This window comes from Erythrolamprus reginae, chromosome 2 (assembly GCF_031021105.1).
Source record: "Erythrolamprus reginae isolate rEryReg1 chromosome 2, rEryReg1.hap1, whole genome shotgun sequence".
Classification (NCBI taxonomy): Eukaryota; Metazoa; Chordata; class Lepidosauria; order Squamata; family Dipsadidae; genus Erythrolamprus; species Erythrolamprus reginae.
The window spans coordinates 207,937,342-207,960,320 of NC_091951.1; the positions used below are offsets into that span (position 1 = coordinate 207,937,342).

Genomic DNA, 22,979 nt, shown 5'->3' on the forward strand with positions numbered 1-22,979 from the left:
TTCAGGGGAACACAGTATGTCCCAGTAGTAAATATGATATAGATCTGTACACTCTCCTGTTCTCACTATGTATTATTAGACTTGCTGCAATTCTGGTAGAAATTTAGAGGGAGGGTTTTTGAAATTTTTGTTTTGACTTGGATCACTTTGAGTGACCTTGCAAAATGAATGGATAGAATGTTAATATAATGACAATGTGAGTATGTTCCATTCCCAGCCGCAGGAGACCCATCTTGACCAAGAGAACTATGAATTCTATGGCCTGAAACCGTTCACCTGCTATGAGGTGCAGGTACAGTGCATCCCAGGAAATAAAAAAGGCTTTTGGAGTGAATGGAGTTCTTCCAAACCCTTCTGTACCTGTGAGACTGGTAGGTACAGCTGTGGACAAAGCAGAAATCCATGCAATCAAAATAGATGCAGTGGCACCTCAACAGAAATCTCGTTGCTGTATACTTTTTCAAATACTTTTTTGTTGCATTCATACAATGCATTTTGAGACAAATAAATATACAACTAAGATATAATTTTGAAATAAGTGTCATTTACTGTAGATTTCCAATTTTTTGTTGTCTGTTGGGTTGACATTCATTGCCTATGAACAGCCAGATCTGCATCCTTATACTTTTGGGGTTTGTTTTTTCATTTGTAACCTTGTTATGCCTGGTATTCCATTTTCAGTTGTTTCTTACTTGTATTATTTGGGGGAAGACATAATTGGTTGGTTAATCTCAATATTTACCTGGCTCTTTTCTGATTCCTTTAGCTCCTTTGGGTCAAGTTGATGTGTGGCAAAACGAATGTCTTTCTGATTGCCGGAATGAAAGCCACTTGCTGGTGTGGAAGGTCAGCAGGATCTTGTTTCTTATCATGTAGAAATTGTTCTCTGCAAGGTTTTAGGGCGGGTCAGGTTTTTTAGAGCCAGATGAGAATTTGGGTAGAACTTTGAAGCAAACTATGAATGATCCAAAGGAGTGAAAAAGGAATGAAATCTCTACAAGGATGACATCAGTAACTGGATTAAAGCCAAATTTGCCAAGGAAGAGAGATGCTCCTCATTTTGACTAGAGATATAAGAAAGAATTTGGAAAAGAAAAACTATTTTAAAATAAAAATGGAGTCTCTTTAGATCTATGATAGCAAACCTATGGCATGCATGCCTGAAATGGCACGTGGAGCCCTGTCGGCAGGCACGGCTGCCGTGGCCCCTTCCTATTCCAGGTTTCTGGCACGCAGGCATGCGTGACACTAGCAAAACCCAGGTCTCTTTTACAACTCCTGCCTGGTCAGTTACTTCTGCTTTGAATTCTTTCCCTCTATGGAGGCAGCTGGACTTCCCTGCGGCTCAAGAGTAGCTTCTCACCTGAGACAAATACAAGTGGTCAGGGTGAGGGAGGAAGAAGCAGAGAGTGATTAAAAAAAGCCTTTCCCCCCCCCCCCTTTCTTTTTCTTGCTTGGTCCTTTTAGTGAAAAATGAAGCACCTCAGGATGGTTTTTCAACCTGCCTTGGTAAAATGTCTTTCACTTGGCAGCTTCCTGCTTCTTGGAAGAAACAAGGAATAGATTCATCTCTATGCATGTTTACTTAACATGTCATTTTCTTGCCAAAATGAGTGCAAACAGTTATTTGTTAATTTTTCATTTTTGTACTGTTATCTCTCTTGTCAATGGTACAGACTCTTCTGTTGATCCAGTTTTGACTGGGTTGCTCATGACCAGTGCATGTGGGGTCTCTGTTTCAGGAGAAGCAGGGCAGCACAAGGAACTACGAATTGGATTACTTCTGCCCTGTTTCTCTCCCTCCCTCCCTCCCCTCTCTTTCTTCACTCTGCTGAGGAATTCTGCTTCCTTTCCCACAGGCACTGGATCCGGAAGCAGCCCAGGGAAAGATCCTTGATTATGAAGTTATCTTCCAGGACCACAACAAAACACTCCACGGAATAAATTACAATTGCTGTCAGGCTTTGATCCCTATCTCCGCACAGTACGTCTCAATAGCAGCCCGCAACTCTGTGAAGAAGACACTCTGGGCCAATCTCAGCTTGGAGAAAACAGGTGCGCCTCCATATTACGCTATGGAGTTGAAACAGTTCTTGCCCCACTTCCTGCCTTTCTCAACTGATTCTTGAAAAAGAATAGCTGGTGGCTTCTTTTCCCTTCACTCACAAAATATGCATTCCTGTTACTCTTTCTGTACTCCACCTTAAGAAAAGATCCTGATATATTTTGTATCAGGCAGCCCACTATTTTGATTCTCTGAAGTTTAGAGGTGAAATTCCCGGCTAGATAACATCATCTAGTGTACCTTAAATACTAAGAAGTCCTGGTTATATTTGGATGAGAAATCAGAAGAAAATCTGAGAGGGTGGCAAGACTGGAAATTCTCAACACGTTATGCAGAAATGACTTTCGTGTTGCTGCCAAGAAAACCACACAGATGTGTTAATGAGGTCACCCAAGGTTCAAACTTTGTGAAATCAAGTAGGTGAGTTCCTCAGACAAACTGAACAACTTGAGAAGGACCTGTCAACATGGTGACAGTCCTTCAAGTCAACCTTGAGGCCTGGAAACATGGAAATATCTGTGAAGTTTTCTTGACAACTGAGTAATTTGCCACGACCTGCTTCTAAGGCTTGGGGGTTTCTCTTCAACTAATAGAATCCTATTCAAGGACTGATGAGGTCCAGTCTTGTTTATCTCAAATCAGCTGAGATCCAAGGTTTGCAATTAATGGGATTATTTTATGGCTATCTGTATGGATGATAGCCAGAGCTCTGGGCAATCACCTGCATAATGATGAACTCTCTTTCCTTTTCGTAGAGCTCCCAGGCCCTGAGGAGGTCACAGTGGTGGCATCAGAAGGTTTGGGTCTCAATGTGACATGGAAGCCCAGTGTGGATTCTCAATGGGTTCAGCCTCAGGAATACGTGGTCGAGTGGAGAAAAGAGATTGTTGATAGCGACGGAGAGTTGCTGAACTGGACTCGAACGCTTGGAAACAGTACCAGCACCCTATTGAGAGGTGAGATGGACAATCTCAACTGCAACAATGTTATTTATTGTATAAACAACAGTTTTGGGAATTCCTAAGTAGCTTTACAACTCTGGAAAATAGGAGGAAATGTAATATAAACTTTTTTTTCTGTGTGTGTGTGTTTGTAGTTGCCTCTTCCACTACCACTGACTGAAAATATGATCTCTCTGCAACTTCTGTTTTCATTCCCCCCCCCCCCTGAAAAAAAAGCCTAATTTTGTTCCAGCGGAAGCTTCCTTGGAAGCAGAGCTATGGAGAAGCACATGATGTGGTGAGAAAGGGAGAGGTCTATAGCAAGAGTTCCCAAACTTGGCAATTTTAAGACTTGTGGACTTCAACTCCCAGAATTCTCCAGCCAGTTGAAGTCCACAAGTCTTAAAGTTGCCAAGTTTGAAAACTTTTGGTCCATAGCATTAGAGTTCCATCTTCTCCTGGCTACCCGAGTTTTGACATAAGCATATAAGTAGCATCTATTTATTTATTTATTCATTCATTCATTCATTCATTCATTCATTCATTCATTCATTGTATTTATATGCTGCTCACTCCAAAACAGACTCAGAGCAGCTAACAGCAAAAATAAATACAACAACCATAAAAAAACAGTTAAAAACTAATAATAAAAACCAACAATAAAATAAAACAGTAATGTCATAAATACTTGCAATCAACCTAATTCCAGGCCTGCAGGGAAAGCCAGATCTTAATGGCTTTCTGGAAGACTGGTAGGTTGGAGACAGTGTGGATCTCTGGGGGCAATTGGTTCCACAGGGTGGAACCACCACAGAGAAGACTCTTCCCTGAGGCCCCGCCAACCAACGTTTGGTGGAGGGGGCCTAGAGAAGGCGATCCTGTAAATAGTCTGGCCCTGAGCCATTTAGGGCTTTAAAAGTAATAACCAACACCTTGAATTGCATTCAGAGACTGACTGGCAACCAATGCAGCTCGTGCAAAGTTGGATTAATACTTTACTCCATATACTATAAATTTTTAATACTTTAAAATGAAAGGACAAACTAGCATATCTAGTTTGTCTTTCCATTTCTGCTAAGTAAACTCAGTACAAGGGAATTGGGACGTGGCACTTGGGACACGAATGAATTTCATCTGTTGGAAAAAAGGGAGTGAGTGTCCTCTGGAAAAAGAGTTATTGAAAGTTTTCCACCCCTTCCCAGAGTCCCATGTTGTGTTTTGATTTCCTGCAGAAGCAGGTAAAAGCAGACCCAGGTGACCTTTAGCTTTTCACAGCTTTATATCTGTCTTCTGTGGGATTGAGTTGGACTGAAAGGAAGGCCTGCTTAGCTGTTAACCAGCACCGAGAGAATAGCTGGCTGGCAGTTGCCACTCACCAAGGTTTATGCAGCAAATCAATAAATAACAGAATAACAGTGTTGAATGGGACCTTGGAGGTCTTCTGCTGCAATTCCCTTCTCAGGCAGGAAAGCCAATTGTCAAGGTTCCGGGTAACATCTAAATTTAAATCAGACTCCAACTCAAGATTCCATCCTGGCATCTCCATCCACCCAGTTGAAAGTTCACATGCCTTGCCCCACCGCCCACAAACCTGTCATGTTGCCCAGTCAGGTTGTGCCAATGTGGCAACTCCTTCTTCCACTTCCGCCCAGGTGGTGGACATATGATGACCTTGAACTTCTCGAAAGAACGCTTTGTGGCTGCATCTGCTCTCTCATGAAATCACCCCTCCCAAGTTCCCATAAACATCAGGCCTTCTACAGATAGTGTAGCAAGCCATTGATTTTTCACCAACTTTTGACACCCATATTATTTCAGACAAATGTTCGTCCAATATCTTCTTAAAAACCTTCAATGCTGGAACACCCAAAACTTCTGGGGCAAGTTGTTAGTTTCTTAAATCTTGTTTTTTTCTTCCACTTTAGGCAACTTCAGTTCAAGGGTGCCATACCTTGTGTGTGTGTATGGTTTGTATGCTCATGGGAGAACTGCCTCAGACACCATACGAGCCTATTTCAAAGAAGGAGGTAATCCCCAGGGGTGCAAGGGAGGGAATGTGGTTACTCGTGGAGCCAGAATTTCCCCTTTAGAAAGTTCAGATGAGATTTCCTCCCTCCATTCTTGTAACCTTTCAGTACCGCAGCCACCCCTCTGCCCTGTTGAGGTGGGGTGTTGATTAGCATCACTCTTTGACCCAGAATTGCTGATCTTTGCTAGTGTAAAAGCTGAAGGGTGAAGCACTATATTTCTATCTTTAATTAATTTAGTACAGCTAACTCCAGCAGGAAAGGAAATTTGCATACAAGAATAAATTTTATTCTGATTTTATAAATTTTATATGAATTCAAACACTCTGCTCATCTGTATAGAAAACAAGCTATGGTTTGTTAGGTAAGCCAAAACTCATTAGGTTCATGTTTCTATTTATTGTTATTTATATGTCACTTCTCATTTATGCCTTTCCTGAAGTAGTGCGAAAACAGTGCTGTAAATAAAATCTGTTTAGAAAACTAGTATCGGTTGGAGTTAATGGCAATGGCTGCTTAGTATAAAAAGATGTGTTTTTAGAGAGGACTGGAAACATGCAGAGGTGTCCCGTTTATACTCGCTAGATCAGGTTGTTCTACCATATCTTTGCCACATAAGCAGAGGGCTACCTCCAAATGACAGGAAGCAGCAGGCAGAAAACCACAGCCTATCAAGCCTTTTTTAAAAAGTGGCAGCTTTTCTGCAGAGCTGGTAGAAAGATGCCGCTTTTCATTTTTTTCAGCTACGTAACAGACTTGGAACAGGTTTATTTAGGTTTCTTCCTTTAGCTTTTTTTGCCCAAGAGAAAATATCCCCCCTCCCCACACACACAGGTCATCGGAAATGAGGGGATGGGGTAGAACTCTCACTAGAGCAAGATTTGAGCAGTTAGATTCTATGGTTAAACACAGACGATTCCACCAAGTACCATATTTTGAGAGGACAAGCATCTGCGGTGCACCAGAAACAGAAGACATTGCACATGTCCTACTCAGCTGCAAATCATACTCCCCAGTAAGACCTCAGTATTTACAGCCCCTACTTGACAAAACTACACATTGGGACTGTAATAAACAACTATCTTACTTTTTGCAGAGTACAAATAAATATGTAGTTTCTAGAACTATTTAAGTTTATAGTCAGGGCAGTCCAGATGAGAACACGTTTTATATTGGGGTGGCATGCAAAGGAGAGGAATTCACTTAAGAATATTTTATACCACCATCTTACATTTGTTTTAATGTAAACCTTTGCATGAGTTATATTTTCATGTTTTATTACTTACTTTTAGCTTATTATACTGCATTCTAACTCATTTATTCAAATTCTCTTTATTCTATCTAATTTTATTATATTTTAACCAGTTTACACTATTGTATAGTGTTTATGATAAGTCACAGTTTTATGATGACCGATGTGGTCACTATTTTTACTTTAATATGGTCATTTGACTAATCAAGTAAAATTGAATTGAATTGAATTGGGAACTGAATTGAGGATGGGGTAGAGAAGGTATATTTAAAAAGTCAAGTTGTCTGTGTGGTTGATGCAGCACTCCTTTGTATTGTGCGTGAGCACTATTGATAGAGGTACAAAAGAGACAGGGCTTCAATTATCTAAAATAGAGGACTTAGGCATTGAGAGACTTAAGGCTAGACAGTTGGTTCAGGTAGTCCTCGACTTATAACCATTTGCTTAGTGACCAAACAAATTTGTGACAGGTGTCTCCAGAGCTCCTTATGACCTGATTTCAAATTGCTTCCCTTCCTGCAGTCACATGATTGCATTTTGGGTGCTTAGCAAACAGCCGCTGCCAGACAAGGGAGGGTGCAAACAATTTACCGGAGTAACTTGCAACTTTCCCTGCCATCTTCCGTCGATTTTGCTTGTGGGAAGCTAGCAGGGAAGGTTGCAAATGGTGATCATGTAACTGTAAGATACCGTAACCTCATAAGAGTGACCCGGTTGCCAAGTGCCCAGAACGTGACCATATGATTGTGGGGATCAGTACGGATCTCCTACCAGAATAGTTAAAGGACCGCACCAGTAGTAAAGTTTGAGCTGCACGCAGTAAAATCTGAGCTGCACGCACAGCTTCGGGTGTCCTGCATGCACCTGTCCCAGTGTGTTTTGGCTTCTGCGCATGTGCAGGAAGAAAAATCTCACAAGGAGCCGTGTATGTGCAAGAGAGAGAGTTTTTGGCAATTTTTTGCTTCTGTGCATGCGAAATCTCAAAATCGTGAGATTTTGTTTATTTGTTTGTTTGTTGGAGTTATATGCCACCTGCTCTGCATGTGAAACACACTGGGACACACACGCACGCACAATCCCACCGTTAACAGCAAAAACAGGAATCCGCCCCCGGTGGGGATGTTATGATGGCCAGAACTCCTAGGGACCAATTATAAATCTCCTTTTTTAGCACTGTTGTTAGCCGCCCCGAGTCTACGGAGAGGGCTGGCATACAAATCTAATAAACAAACAAACAAACAAACAAACAAATAATAAATAAACAAACAAACAAATTTCAAATAGTCACTGAACAAATGGTCATTAAGCAAGGACTAACTGTTTTAAACTGCTTTAAAGTGCTTCCACTATTGCACAATCATTTAAAGAATTTGGTCTTCATTTTCTCTCAGAAGGACGTTACTTCCAGGGTTTGCCTAGCTTCCGGAGGGAGGCTGTTTTATGGGTACCATAGTGGAGAAACGTTATTTTTTCATATGAACTAGGATTTTGGAAAAGACGTCTGTATCTATTACCCTATTTCCCCCCAAAATAAGACATCCCCTGTTAGTAAACCCATATAGGCTTTTGAGTGCATGGCAATAAAGCCAAGTGCTAATTTCAGGGTTCAAAAAAAATAGAAGACAGGGTTTTATTTTCACTGTATGTATATAGAACTTTGCCTACACTGGGAATACTGTAAGTCAGATTCCAGACACAAATTATATTAAATGTTTGAATGGTGGCCATTTTCTTCTTGAATACTTCTTTCGAAGTGTGATCTTTGAACATTTCTTAGGACAGAAACATTGCCACTGGTTTTCATAAATTGATGACCTCCTTTGGACCTCTTGGCCTGTGAAACTTGACTTTTGGTATATGTAGTGTAGTAGGTAATGCAATGTGTCCTTGTTAGAGCATGGAGATGAACTGCAAGCTTTGCTCAATTACTGAACCGGTTCACAGCCTCTGTTTCCTCCTTTGCTTTTCCAGTGCCATCAGCTGGTCCCCAAGGATTGCAAGACAGAAGACTTTCATCCACTGCCACTTCCATCTCTTGGAAGGAGATTCCCTTGGCAAAGCGCAATGGGCATATCATATACTATACACTTTACCTGAAACATCTCCATTCAGCCAGCCTTATGGCTCACAAACCCAGTGAGTGGATATTGGATTGTTACATGCTGTTTTTTATCACTGTTGTTAGCCGCCCTGAGTCTACGGAGGGGGCAGCATACAAATCCAAGAAATAATAATAATAATTAATAATAATAATAATAATAATAATAATAATAATAATAATATGCACCAAAGACAAATTCCTTGTGTGTCCAATCACACTTGGCCAATAAATTATTCTATTCTATTCTTAGCACACCCTCCCTGTCCCTCAACGGGCCACTCTTGCCACTTCATGTTTTTAAACTGCCCATCTTCCTCGGAGAGGGTTTCAGGCAGTGTACAATATATTATAACTGATAAATAAAAATATACATAAAACCTAACATTAAAATGAACTTACTGCCTGCTGGTAAATCACCTGGGGCTTGCAACTTCCCTCTGGCTTCCCCATTGACTTGGTTGTGGGAAGCTTGCAGGAAGTTGGCTCATTTAACCACCATGGGATTAGATTAGATTTCTTTATTGTCCAATAATTAACCATTGTTTCAGTTAACAATAGCAGCCTTCAGGGATTGCCATCCCTAACTAGTATGGTTGCCATTATGACCACATTGCTTGGCGATGGAAATTCCAGTCCCAATTCCCATCCTATGTTGAAGGTTAACTGCACATTTCAGTGTGTGGCAACATAAAGAAACCATAAGAGTCAACACACGTTTCCGAGGGTGAAACTTGCAGAGATCCTGATCTCCATAAGCCTTATATTAAATGTTCATTGTAAGGCATTCTTTTCCAAATGTTTAGTCATCTCTCTGGGAAAGATATAAGAAGCTCCCTTTTTCTGTCTGTAAAGTGTAAACACAGTGAATTCTTTTCTTGTCTGGCGTAAAACTACTAGTTAAACTAGACAGAATTCTGCAGTTTTTTTAAAGTTATCCTCCACCAATGTATATACAGTATACATTGTTTTTTGTTTTACATTACAGTTAGTGCTACGGAAAGAAATTACACTGTTTCAGATCTGGAGTCGGGAATCTACCAGGTCTGGATGACTGGTTCTACATCAGCTGGAGAAGGGGTGGCTAGTGCCGTGCATCTCTTCAGTACATCAGGTAGGATGTGGAAGCTTTGTTCCTTGAACCAAACTCGTATATTAGCAAGGCACAGATCTATAGGTCAGATCTAGGCAAAGTTGGATCTTCTATGACTTGTGGACTTCAACTCCCAGAATTCCTGAGCTAGCATCATTGGCTTAGGAATTCTGGGAGTCGAAGTCCACAAGTCATAGCAGAGCCAACTTTGCCTACCCCTTGAATAGGAGGAAGAAAGATCGTGCTAAAACTAGCTGTGAAATCAATCACGTTAGCACAATTATGCTAAATTTATTTATTTATTTATTTATTTATTTATTTATTTATTTATTTAAATTTATAGGCCTTTTGGATACCTTGATACTATCTGGCTATTAATTACAGTTCCTCAAACTATGACCACTTGTTCAGTGACTCTTCAAAGTTGTGAGGGCACTGAATAAATGCCATGATTGGTCTTTGTTGTTTCAGCAGTCCCAGCATCTCTGTGGTCACATGATGGCAATTTGGGTCCTTGGCAACCACTTCACACTTACGATCAATTGCAGCATCCTATGATCACATGTTTACTATATGCAACCTTTCCTGTGGCTTCCCCAGAAAATCAGTGGGGAAGCTGGCAGGAAGGTTTATAAGTCACTGGGGCAAGTCTCCTCCTTCCTCCAGCCCCTTTTGTCATTGCACTGTGCCAGGCACTTGTATATCTTGCATGTGCTCTAGTCCCCCTTCCCCACCTTCTGCTGCACGTCAGGTCACTCAACCTATACTAGTCCCCCTACCCCTTCCTAATCATGTCACAGCCTCATTTAGGTGATTTCAGCAGTATAAGCAAACAATACTGGATTCTTTCAATATTGCAGTCATGTAAGATCTTTGCTTACTGATGACAATGGAGATTGCTGGGATTGTGTTGCTAAGCGACATGGCACCATGCTTTATGACTGCATCACTTTGTGATAGAGATTCCAGGCCTAATATTGTTGTTAAATGTATCTACATATTTTCTGGAATGGATCATAATATTGCAGCTCCAGATTTGCATTAGATTACAATTCCCATCATTCACAAGTGTGACTGCATACTTTTAATGGATCATCATCACCTGTAAGAATTGAGTCACATTTTTTGAAGTGTATTCATTTTATTTTGCCCATTAGAGCCAAGATTGCTCAGTTCTCCTTGTGAAAAAAATTAAAAGTATTTCATACCCTTATGGTACTCTTATGGTATTGGGGTAGCAGGAATTGAGCATGGCGAATGAATGACAAGTTAGAGTTATTTGCAATAGACGTTTTAATATTATTCTTGTACTAGTTTATATTTTTTCAGAGTATGTTTTAAAGTTGATGTTTTTATTTTGGAACCATGGATTTAGATTTAGATTAGATTAGATTTATTGGATTTATATGCCGCCCCTCTCCGCAAACTCGGGGCGGCTCACAACAATAATAAAAAACAGCACAGTACATAATACCAAATCCAATGCCCACCAATCTAATTACAATTTAAAATTAGTAATCTCATAAAAACAGTATATATAAAAACAGGCACGCAATCAACAAAACAACATGGGCAAGGGGGAGGTGTTTTAGTTCCCCCATGCCTGACGGCAGAGGTGGGTCTTAAGGAGTTTTCGAAAGGCAGGGAGGGTGGGGGCAATCCTAATCTCAGGGGGGAGCTGGTTCCAGAGGGTCGGGGCCCCCCACAGAGAAGGCTCTTCCCCTGGGTCCTGCCAGACGACATTGTTTAGTCGACGGGACCCGGAGAAGGCCAACTCTGTGGGACCTAACCAGTCGCTGGGATTCGTGCGGCAGGAGGCGGTCCCGAAGATATTCTGGTCTGGTGCCATGAATTTTGGCAGGTAAAAATCCATTAGATGGAATAGAGTTGACAATGAGTACATTCAATTTGTACGCTGCCCAACTCCCTAGGGACTCTAGGCGGCTCACAACCAAAAATAAAACATACACGTAATATTACAATCGCTAAAAGCAATTTAAAAACAATTTAAATCCAACAGTTAAAACCATGCATTCCATTTATGGCCGGATCTCGATGGTACACTATCAGATCAATGGCCCCAATGTTGCCTGACTTCAAAGCTGGATCAGAAAAAAATAAGATCTGAAAACACTGCATCCCTTCCCGAAAGAAGGCAGCAGGATAAGGAAGACTGCCAAAGCTTCTCTTCTCTTCTATATATTTGCCTGAAGTGAAGTTTCTTTTCTGATGCCCTTCATGAGGCTCTCAAGGAAAGGATTTTCTCAGTGATCACAGCATAACTGAGGTTAAGCCTTCTAAGCAAGAATTACCTGGCATTTCCTACAGGGTTGTTTTAGTAACCTAACTCTCATTTTGTTTGCAATCTTGAAAAGTGAATTGTTAGCAATGTGTATATTTAGTACAGTGTGTATTTGGTTTAAAGTCTCTGTTGGATTTTTCTTCAAAGCTACAATTGTTTTAATTATATCTTTTGCTGTTTGATGAAATAGTAAATGACAGTGTTGTCCTTAAATCTCTTGCAGTTTTTCAATGGCAGAGCATTTTAATAGTTTTACTTGTGGTAACCCTGCTTGCAGTGGTTTCCATTGTGATGCTGTTGAAGTACCGGAGGTAAGTGATGGAAGGCAAAGATGCAGGCATAGCATCTGTATGGGAGGCTAAGCTAAGTTCTTTTACTGGTTGCCTAAGTGCTGATTTGAATCTTGTGCAAAGTGACCTCTGACACATCTGTTTTGTAGGCTAGTGGACTTCTGCCGTAAGGTCCTGCCTCGGTGGTGTTGGGAGAAAATTCCAGATCCGAAACACAGTGGGATTGCTGGGAAGATGAATGAAGAGAGCCCTGCATCAGCCATGGTAGGAAGCAATTGGATTTAAAAAAAAACACCTGCAGGAATTAAGTGCAATTGCAGGGGGTACAAAAGAGAAAGTATTGTATTGTCTTTTCCTGAGGTTTTGGAGATTCATCTGCTTCTCATTCTAGAGATGATCCTAATAAAAATACTAAAGCTAAAACCTTAAAAGTTGAAGATGCAGGCTGTTTGAGCAGTAATTGGATGGACGTAAAGTCCAGACTAACCTTCATGACACTGGACCAAAATATCTGCGACACCGCCTTCTGCCGCCTTCTCTGGGTCCCGTCGACTAAATAATGTCGGCTGGCGGGACCCAGAGGAAGAGCCTTCTCTGTAGCGGCCCCAACCCTCTGGAACCAGCTCCCCCCAGAGATTAGGATTGCCCCCATCCTCCTTGCCTTTTGTAAACTCATTAAAACCCACCTCTGCCGTCAGGCATGGGGGAACTGAGATATCTCCCCTTGCCTATGTAGTTTTATGTATGGTATGTTGTATGTATGATTTTTAAACAATGGGTTTTTAGACTTTTAATGTTAGATTTGTTATTATAGACTTTTAATATTAGATTTGTCATTGTATACTGTTTTTATCACTGTTGTGAGCCACCCCGAGTCTACGGAGAGGGGCGGCATACAAATCTAATAAATAATAATAATAATAATAATAATAATAATAATAATCGTATTTTTCGCACTATAAGATGCTCCAGACCATAAAATGCACCTAGTTTTTGGGGAGGAAAACAAGAAAAAAAATCTGTCTCTGCCTCCCAGTAATTTTCCTCCTTACAGCAAACATCACAGCCTGATTTAGCATGAGCAGCTGATTGAGGGTTGGTTCTGATTGAGGGTTGGTTAATTGGCCTCCCGGAATACTGCCAACTAGCTATTCCAGGCTGCAGTTATCGGTGCTGTGTAGTGCCACCTCCGCACGCCCCATTTTCGGCCTCTGCGCCCCCCATTTTTGGCCTCTGTGCATCCTGTTTTCAGCCTCTGCATGACCCATTTTTGGCCTCCGTGTATCCTATTTTTGGCGCATTCGAGGTGGTGGGGATTGCCCTCCGATGCCAATTGCCGTGATCACTGCAGTCTGGAATAGACTGAAAATGGGGCACGTGGAGGCCAAAAAGAGGCACGTGGAGGCCAAAAATGGGCACGCTGAGCAGGGCCGCTGATAGACCGGTATTACTGGGAGTGGCGTCAGGGGCCCGGCCAAATTGAAAAATGGGGGGGGGGGGGGGGCGGCGCCAGCCAAAAACTCCCCAACCCCGATTGCGACGAACTCTGCCTCTGCGGAGGTTCTCCTCCGACAGCAGCCCGCACCTTCTTCCCACCCCCGCGAGGAAAGAAGGAAGGGAGGCCGGCAGACAGGCAGGGAGCCCCGATGGCAGCCGCGGAAGGAGGAGTCACCGCGGGGGTGTCTCGGCCCTCCGGAAGCCAAGCTGTGCTGCTGGGGAAGCAGAATTGGGGAAGCCGGGAGAGGGCTGAGCCTGGCCGGCTTCTCTGCCAGTCTTGTGTCCCCCCGAGGATTGTGAAGGCAAGAGATCTGCGCCTTTCGGCCTCTGGAGGTGCTGGGCCGGGAGTTCGGGGGGGCCGTGAACACCGCCCGCCGCCCGGAGCCAAACGCTTCTTTTGGGCGGGCGCCGGCTTACTCGCTTGCATTCCTGCTGCTGGCGCTGGGAGCAGGTAAGCGCGAGGGGGAGGCAAGTGGAGATCCAGGTCCCTCTTTTCATGCATCCGCTCAGTGAGCCTTTCTTTGGAGTTGCCTTTCTTTCTTTCTTTCTTTCTTTCTTTCTTTCTTTCTTTCTTTCTTTCTTTCTTTCTTTTGTTCTCTCATTCTCTCTTTCTCTCTTGCTCTTTCATTCTTTTTTTCTTTCACTTGCTTTCTTTCTTTCTCTTTCTTTCTCTCCTTCCTTCCCTCCTTCCATTTCTTTCATTCCCCCTCTCTATTTTTATTTCTCTTTCATTCTCTTTCTTTCCTTCTTTCTTTCTTTCCTTCTTTCTTTCTTTCCTTCTTTCTTTCTTTCCTTCTTTCTTTCTTTCTTTCTTTCCTTCTTTCTTTCTTTCCTTCTTTCTTTCTTTCTTTCCTTCTTTCTTTCATTCTTTTTTCTTTCTCTTTCTTTCTTTCTTTCTTTCTTTCTCTTGCTTTCTCTCCTTCCTTCCCTCCTTCCATTTCTTTCATTCCCCCTCTCTATTTTTATTTCTCTTTCATTCTTTTTCTTTCTTTTCTCTTTCTTTCTTTCCTTCTTTCTTTCTTTCGTTTCTTTGTCTTTCTTTCTCTCTTGCTCTTTCATTCTTTTTTCTTTCTTTTTCTTTCTTTCTTTCTCTTGCTTCCTCTCCTTCCTTCCCTCCTTCCATTTCTTTCATTCCCCCCTCTCTATTTTTATTTCTCTTTCATTCTCTTTCTTTCTTTTCTCTTTCTTTCTTTCCTTCTTTCTTTCCTTCTTTCTTTCTTTCTTTCATTTCTTTTTCTTTCTCTCTCTCTTTCTCTCTTGCTCTTTCATTCTTTTTTCTTTCTCTTTCTTTTTTTCTTTCTTTCTCTTTCTTTCTCTCCTTCCTTCCCTCCTTCCATTTCTTTCATTTCCCCTCTCTCTTTTTATTTCTCTTTCATTCTCTTTCTTTCTTTCTTTCTCTTTCTTTCTTTCTTTCTTGCTCTTTTTCTTTCTCTCTTTTACCTTCCCTTCCTCTATTTCTTCTTTTCTTTCTCCTTCCTACCTTCTTCCCTCCCTCCCTTCCTTCTTCCTCTCTTACTCTCCCCTTTCATAAGTTTCCTTGCTTCCTTCCTCTGTTCCTGTCCCTTCCCCCTTTCTTTCTTTCTTTCTTTCTTTCTTTCTTTCTTTCTTTCTTTCTTTCTTTCCTTCCTTCCTTCCCTCCTTCTCTTTCTTTCTTTCCTTCCTTCCCTCCCTCCATTTCTTGCTTTCCTTCTCCTTCCTCCCTTCTTTCCTCCCTCACTCCCTTCTTTCACTCCTACCCCTTTCACACCTTTCCTTGCTTTCTTTGCACCCTTCCTCTGTTCCTGTCCCTTCCCACCCTCCGTCCATTCATTCACCCATTCCTCTCTTGATCGCCCCTTTTACCATTCCTTCCTTCCTTCCTTCCTTCCTGCTTCCTTCCTTCCTTCCTTCCTTCCTTCATAGCTCGCCCTCGCCTTTCTTCCCTTCCTTCCAGATGGGAGTGCCCCCTCAAGACACCTGCCCGACTGCTGGTACCCTGCTTTTTCTCTCCCCTCGTCTTTTCCAGCTCCTCGCCAGTGGCTGCCAGGTGTGGGATCCCCCTCCCCTCTCCCCTCGCTAGAAAGCACATGGTTTTGTCAACAAGGCCTCTTCCAAGAAGGGAGAAGTGCCAAGGAGCCGTAAATAAGCCATGCTCCGCCTGACCAATGCCAGGAGGCTCTTTCTTTCCCTCGCCGCTCCCGCTTCTTTCTTTCTCCTGGATGAGTCCACACAATCGGCTTAACCCAGTTCCTTAAATAGCCTATGGCAGTGCTTCCCAACCTTGACAACTTGAAGATATCTGGACTTCAACTCCCAGAATTCCCCAGCCAGCGTTTGCTGGCTGGGGAATTCTGGGAGTTGAAGTCCAGATATCTTCAAGTTGCCAAGGTTGGGAAACAGTGGCCTATGGGACCGCCTCGCTTGGCGTGAAGCGGGAAATGATCCCCGGGGGATGGAGTGGCTCGGCGACTTAAAATAGTTTTAAAATGACGGGGGGGGGGGGGGAGACACTTAGGCTGTATGGGGCCCCAAAATTCCTGATGGCGGCCCTGATGCTGAGGCAGCGATGGATGGCAGTGGTGGTAATGGGCACTGAACCTCACAGCCCGGAATAGCTGGTCAGGAGTATTCCAGGAGGCCACTACAACTGCCAATCAGCTACTCATGATAAATCAGTCTGTGATGAAACTCACCAGGCTGTTTGCTGTTTGTTGCAAGGAGGCAAATTGCTGGGAGGCAGAGGTTGAAGGGGGGGGGGCCTTCAGCAACATTTGGTCTATAAGATGCACATACATTTCCATCCATGTTTTTTTGGAGGGGAGTATGTTTTGGAAACCGAAAAATATGGTATTTTGTTCATTTGACCAAGGCATTACTTTATGTCCATTTTAAAATTGTATTCCATTCATCTTCTGGGTGGGTTACTGTGGATGGCTGGCTAAAGCAGAATATCATGCCCAGGGGTGATACCTTGTTGTTGGTTTGCTCCCTCCCAAACTGTGAGGGGTGTGCCTTGGGGGGGGGGCATGCCGCTTCATACACACACACGTGCAATCACAGTAACAAAAAATCCAAGAAAAAAACAAAGCCAAAAAAAAAGATGGCGATTGCTTCTGCACATGCTCAAAAGGAAATAAAAAACAAAATAATAATAATAAAAAATTGGAGGGGAAAAGGTGGTGAAGCCCACAGACCAGCACCAACCTATCCGGTTCAGTGATGTCATTGTGATGCCGCCAGCAGGTCGCTACCAGTTTGGACGAACTGGGAAGATCCCACCCCTGATCATGCCTGTACGTTGTGCTTAGGATATTTAATATTCTTGGGTTTTCCTCCCCTCTTTATTTACCATATTTCTTAGCTTCAGTGCTGATTCATAACTACACTCCGAAAATGTGCTCACAACTGAATCTGTAAATGTATTTTTCAGAATTGGAAACTTTTCTTAATTATGTAAGAGCATCAGTCTCTAACTTCAGCACTTTCAGATTTGCATTAGATTATAATAACCATCATTCACAAGGGTGACAACATTTGAGAGTGCTGGAAGTTGTAGTTCAGCACATCTGAGGGGAACCAAATTGAAGAAAGATGTTGCAAAGAATAGGACAAAGATTCCCCTTTCTCGTGCATAAGAAAAAGAATAGATAGATCCATAGTTTGTTGTGGGGGTTGCTGATCTATCCTAGCAAAAATACTGTAGTGGAAAAACTTGTTTCCTTCTGCCATTTATGGAGAACTCTTAAAAGGGTGGTCCCAAAAGCTGATTGGCTTGTAAACTATTGATGGTGGGGAGGACTAAGCCCTAAATGTTGGCATTGTGGTCGTGTAGTGAGATGGTACACACACCTTTGGTGGGAATGTGAGGAGATTCAAAAGTTCTGGACTTTAATACTGAAAAATATAAATGGAATAGCTAAAAATGAATTGCGGGTAGGATGGGACATATTAGAAGGAGGTATTAAAGAAACTCAAGACAGAAGAACAACAAGTATTAAGGACTATTATAAAAGCTGCTCATGCAATTATAGTATATGGATGGAAGGATAAAAGCAAATGGACACTAAAATGATGGAATGATTATATATTTGAACAAGTTCAAATGGAAATAACTCATATTATCTCACTGGACTGTTCATGGGATGAAAAAGCTGAAAGGATAAGAAAAAAATGGAAACTTTATTTTGCATGGGTGGAAAGGGATAAGGCCACTGAAGACATAAAGAAGAAATTATCTAGAACTCTGACCTGGCTGGGCTATGAATAAGAAAGAACTGAGGGAAGGGAGGGGGAGGGTTAAGGGTGAAAAATAAGAAGATAAAAATAAAAATATTTTTTTAAAAAACACTATTGATGGTGGTCCCAAAAGCTGGCTGCTTTGTAAACTATGCCAAGTTTAGCAAAGTTAAGGAGCTTGAAAATCTGAGAAATATTTAAGGCTATGTCTTGACACCCTGAATGGGCTTTGCTGTTCCCTTACAGTAGGTTCACTTGCTGACTTTTGAGTTAGAGCTCGTTTTGACTTTGCTGCATTTCTTTTTTTCAGGAGGCCCTGAACCAGTTTTCAGAAATTATTGCTGAGATATCAGAAGAAATCCCTGAGCCATCTCCACCCAGATCACCTGTAAGATCACCTGCCATGGTGATTTCTGGTTATGAAAAACGATCTCTTCCTACTCAAGAGGAAATCCTGAATTGGATTGAGCAGAAAAGAAAGTATTCTCTATTTTCTGAATTAAGAGGAAGGGAGTCATGATCTTTGGGGATCATATGCTCAGCTGCTACTTCTGGTTCAGCTGTGGATGCAATTTCTCTTGGAAGGGCCATTCCTTGGGCTCTTGAACTTCCTACTGTGCCTTTGGATCAAGTGACTGAAATGTCTCTTTAACTTCCTTCAATCTGTGTAAAACAAACAGGGCAATGAATTTAAGCCAGAGACTACAGATATCTGATCCCATCTCCAGGGTCTTCAAGATTCTCCTGGTGAGAGTCTTCTGATATCACTTCTGATCTTCAGCACATCTCCAGGAATATGCAGTTGGTAGTTGTGTTGGACGATGGTCCTTTGTTCAAAGTTGCCCAAATCAGACTTTTCCCCCAGGTGCTAAACACAAGATTTTTGTGACTATAGCCCAGCAGCTGTGAAATTCCCCAGGCTGGAACTGAGGAAACCTACTTTTTTTTACTTTTACTTTTTTACTTTGTACCAAGAATGACTGTAAAACTTTACTTTTTAAAGGGTAGGGTGATTCCCGTCACCCAGAAGTTATAAACGATTTCAGTTTAGTGGCTGAGGTGCTGGATTAACCACTGGGAGGGCATGAGTGCTGGTCCTCCTTATGCTGGATGATCAGTCATTCACTCTCAGCACAATCCATTTTACAGGGAAAATAAAAATAAACTTTATGTGTGGACCTAACGGTATACAGTTTGAATTGACCAAAAATAAAGGCAATTTTTTAAAAATATAATAAATATTTGTAATATTTAGAAGCTCAATGGAGAAGCTATCTTGTGCATACAGTTGTTTCCTTTGTGATGGTGAACCTATGGAACGATGCCACACGTGGCATGCGGAGCCATATCTGCTGGCACGCGAGCCGTTGCCCTAGCTCAACTCCAATGTGCATGTGTGTGCTGGCCAGCTGGTTTTTGGCTCACACAGAGGCTCTGGGAGGGCATTTTTGGCTTCCAGAGAGCCTCCGAAGGGAGGGGGAGGGCGTTTTTACCCTCCCCGGCTTCAGGGAAGCCTTTGGAGTCTGGGGAGGGTGAAACACGAGCCTACAGGGCCCACCAGACGTTGGGAAACAGGCCGTTTTTGGCCTCCAGAGGGCCTCCTGGGGGCAAGGGAAGCTGTTTTCGCTCTCTCCAGGCATTAAATTATGGGTGTGGGCACTTGTGCATATGCGATAGCACACGCCCACGCTCTTTCAGCACCCGAGGAAAAAAAGGTTCGCTATCACTGGTATAGACATTGTCTTGTTGTTTTTCCGTTGTTCATTTCTCAAATAAACTTAGATTGGCTAACATATTTACAAATCAATTCAAAATATAACAAACATAAAAAAGAATTTGGGTTTCAAAAAAATAATGTAATAGATACAATCTTTTTCGGCCCGACACCAAAAATGATTTCTAAATTATATAATTACTTACTAATGTATGATAACTGTGAAGAACAAGTCAAAGGATGTATGATCGCCTGATTATTGCAATGTTAATCTCCATCTTCTCTGGGCATAGAAGCAAATCGAATATCGGAAAGCCATGCTTCGCCAAAAAAATCTTGTGGGCTGAAATTTCATTTTATAAAAGATCTTATACATCAGCCCTGGAGTGTACGTGGAGCAGGAAGGGTTACTGCTCCATCATTTAGTTGGCAGTCACGTAGTTAGTTCTTTATGATTTCGTAAGGACATAGAGGCATGCTAGATCAGATAAGTACCTCAACAAGGCCAATAAATTACAGATAGTAAGCAGCAGGGAAAACACTGGTCTGAAATTCTTCTACCGGAATTGTCACCAGTCATCCCATTTTTTGAAACTTAGAGTGTACCATGGATAGCCCAGGAAAGAAACAAATGGATCATTGTCCTCAGTGTTCTCTCTTGAGGTGCACAAACGTCAAGAATCAGATTATCATACTTCACATTAGTCACATTATTAAAAGGCCTAGCTCTGGAGAAGGCTTTAATGCTGGGAAAAGTAAAAGGGAAGAGGATGATCAGCAACAAGGCGGATGGAATCAGTTACAGTGGTGATGGGTACACCTTTGGAATTGCTGAAGGATCAGTTGGGGACAAATCCTCCTGGGGAAAATTATATCAGATTCTATTTGATCGCTAAGAGTTGGCACCCACATAATTACACATTATAATTGTCTAACACCATGAGATTTAAACTGTAAGGAGTGGGTTTACCTATTAAGGTTTAGCATGATGTGTGAACCCAGGCTTTATTTCAGCAGTTATTCTATTTTGCAATGCTCAGATAATCCCTGCATTTTCTCTCATTATTTTTCTAAGAACTAGCAGAGATCTGGCTGAACACTTATCTACAAGTGGATACAATTTTACTTTTTTGTCTGTCTCCTTTGTAATCATTCTAATCATAAAAAAACATAGCAATCGTGATTTTTTCCAGTGTAGAGCTGTAATTTTGATCAGCATCTCCCTCGAGGGTCCTATTAGGCCTCAGACTATAGTAGAATAGAGAGTGAGAGAAGGTTCTTGAGTAGCTAATGAGAAAGGAGAGATTAAAACGGTGAATGCCCCTTTTAAAATTGGTCAAATCACAAGATTTAGAGATACAAGAACTTCAATCAAACAATCAGAATAGAGCTGGGAAGGGACTGTCCAAAACAACGGTCACTTTTATTTATTTTTATTTATTATTAGAGTTGGGAGGGACCTTGCAGGTCATCTAGTCCAACCTATCTAAAATGGTAGAAGAACTTACAGAAGAACAAGTTATAAGGCAAGATGTCTGAGTAAGATACAGTATAGTAAGAGTAAATACGGTATTTGGTAGCACTAACCAACATTTTAAATAGTAGCAATATTTCCATGGTCACCACTAGGGGGCGGGACAGTTCTAATATTTTGGATATTTTTTTAAAGTTGGTTATTTCCTAAAGGTGTTGTAGTTTCTTACAGTCTTTTCACTTTCAAGTTTATCTCATAAGTTCCATTCAGCATACTAAGATTATTCACTTGGCCTGCTTTTAAGATATCGACTTCTAGATGGGATTTACTGCTAAGCTGAAGTGGCACTAAACTTCTGATCCCCAGAAGAGTGGTAAGTCTTCATTCCCAACTAGCTGACAGGTTCGCTGGCTGCATTTCATTTCAGGGGGCTGGCTGACATCTCTGTTACTGGCTACTTATCCCAAAGGTGTTTTTTTCAGGAAGCAACTGGACTTTCTTGTTTGTTGTAGTAATCATGGACCCGTAGACATGATTTCTGAGTAAAGCTTTTCCGAGCTAAGTTCTCTCTTCTCAGTCAGCTGAGTTTATCCTTATAAGCACAATTACAATGATTGATTTACCCCAAATATAGCTAACTAATAACAATGCGATAAATGGTTAATATACAGCATACAGACAGATCATATCAAGTGTATAGGTGAGCATGTGATTGTATTGTGCTAACCTTTACCCTTAAATAGAACAACAGAAAGAGCTGAGTACGGTAAGTAAGTAAGCTGAGGGTTGATTCAGTATAGTCAAGATGGGCATTCCGTATCATTGACAATGATTGACAATAACCTACATTTTTTCTTTGAAGATATTTCACTTCTCATCTAAGAAGCTTCTTCAGCTCTGACAGGATAGTGGGGAATGGAAAGATTTATATTCTTACAGACAGTTGGTCATTTGCATCCTTGAAGGGTCCTTGAAGTACTTGGAGGGTCACGTGAGTAGTATTTACTCTCTGGAAATCCATTTCTACTCCCACACCAAAGAGTGTTCATACTGGCTGCTTAGATGCTGTTCAGACCTATTTGGGGATTGAACTGGATGCCGATTTTCTCGCCACCCACAGCTGAATGGCACTGGAAGAGAGCGCTCAAGGTTAGCAAAGAGAGATCTGTACCAGCTTTGAATGATCAAGGAGTGCTAGGCTAACCAGCTAACTGCAATATGGTGAGCCATGCTAACTAGCATCTGTACCAAATCTGATGTAGCTTGTTCCCTGTCAAAAGGGTAAAACACTAGTTGGCATTTAAAAATCTGGTTATTGCTTTAGGTTGGCTGAGGTATGGGGTTGGAGATGAGATGAAGGCAATATTTGGGTGGACCCCATTAAGTGGAGAGAGGTGATATTTCTTCAGACAAGTGGTGTCTTTTTTACATGATATTGTTTTAATTTTGTGGAGCCACCCAGCCTAGAAATTCAATCAATTAGTCAATAACTGGCAGGGAATAAAAGGTTATTGACCCAGTGTTGACTCCACAACAGTGTGGAAATGTGAAAGTGTGGAAATGCAGGTAGATATTATGAATGGTACACTTTTTAAATATAATTTCATTGAAACTCTTAAACAAGGTAAAAACTAAGAAACTATGAAGATGCAAAATATGCAAGAAAAAAAACTAAAGAAAAATAGAAAATAAAGAAAGTGGCTCCCGAAATTCTTCACAGCAGCCATAAGCAGATTTTTTTAACCTGTCTCTCTAAAGTTACATCATGAATCTCCTTTTCATAAAATATCCTTTCTAATCACCAAAGACATTAATCATGTTCATTTTTTCACATTTATGCAAAAGTCCATAAGAGACTTCCAGGGAAAAATAAATGTAGATAATGTCTTTCTCCTAATAAGTCAATTTATCAATAGTGGGTAGAGAAAGCAAATCTTTCCATCTCTGTGCATATAATAATCTCACTGCACAATCATCATTTCCCATGGCTTTTTCAACCGTGCCTTTCTTT

General features: G+C 41.6%; 1 protein-coding gene across 6 annotated transcripts in view; it reads left to right on the forward strand.

The window, feature by feature from the left end:
* IL27RA (interleukin 27 receptor subunit alpha) overlaps positions 1-19,019 on the forward strand; it is a 30,895-nt gene extending 11,876 nt beyond the window's left edge. For 5 of the 6 annotated variants that reach the window (XM_070741514.1, XM_070741515.1, XM_070741517.1 and 2 more), the window contains 10 exons: positions 218-371; positions 767-846; positions 1,860-2,055; positions 2,821-3,021; positions 4,932-5,033; positions 8,257-8,421; positions 9,372-9,497; positions 12,002-12,089; positions 12,218-12,332; positions 18,091-19,019. In XM_070741514.1, coding sequence (XP_070597615.1) covers positions 218-371; positions 767-846; positions 1,860-2,055; positions 2,821-3,021; positions 4,932-5,033; positions 8,257-8,421; positions 9,372-9,497; positions 12,002-12,089; positions 12,218-12,332; positions 18,091-18,300 — 1,437 coding nt within the window. In that variant the 3' untranslated portion in view covers positions 18,301-19,019. The remainder of the gene's footprint in view (positions 1-217; positions 372-766; positions 847-1,859; positions 2,056-2,820; positions 3,022-4,931; positions 5,034-8,256; positions 8,422-9,371; positions 9,498-12,001; positions 12,090-12,217; positions 12,333-18,090) is intronic. The other variant, XM_070741518.1, reaches the window with a different exon arrangement.
* Positions 19,020-22,979: the final 3,960 nt, after the last annotated feature.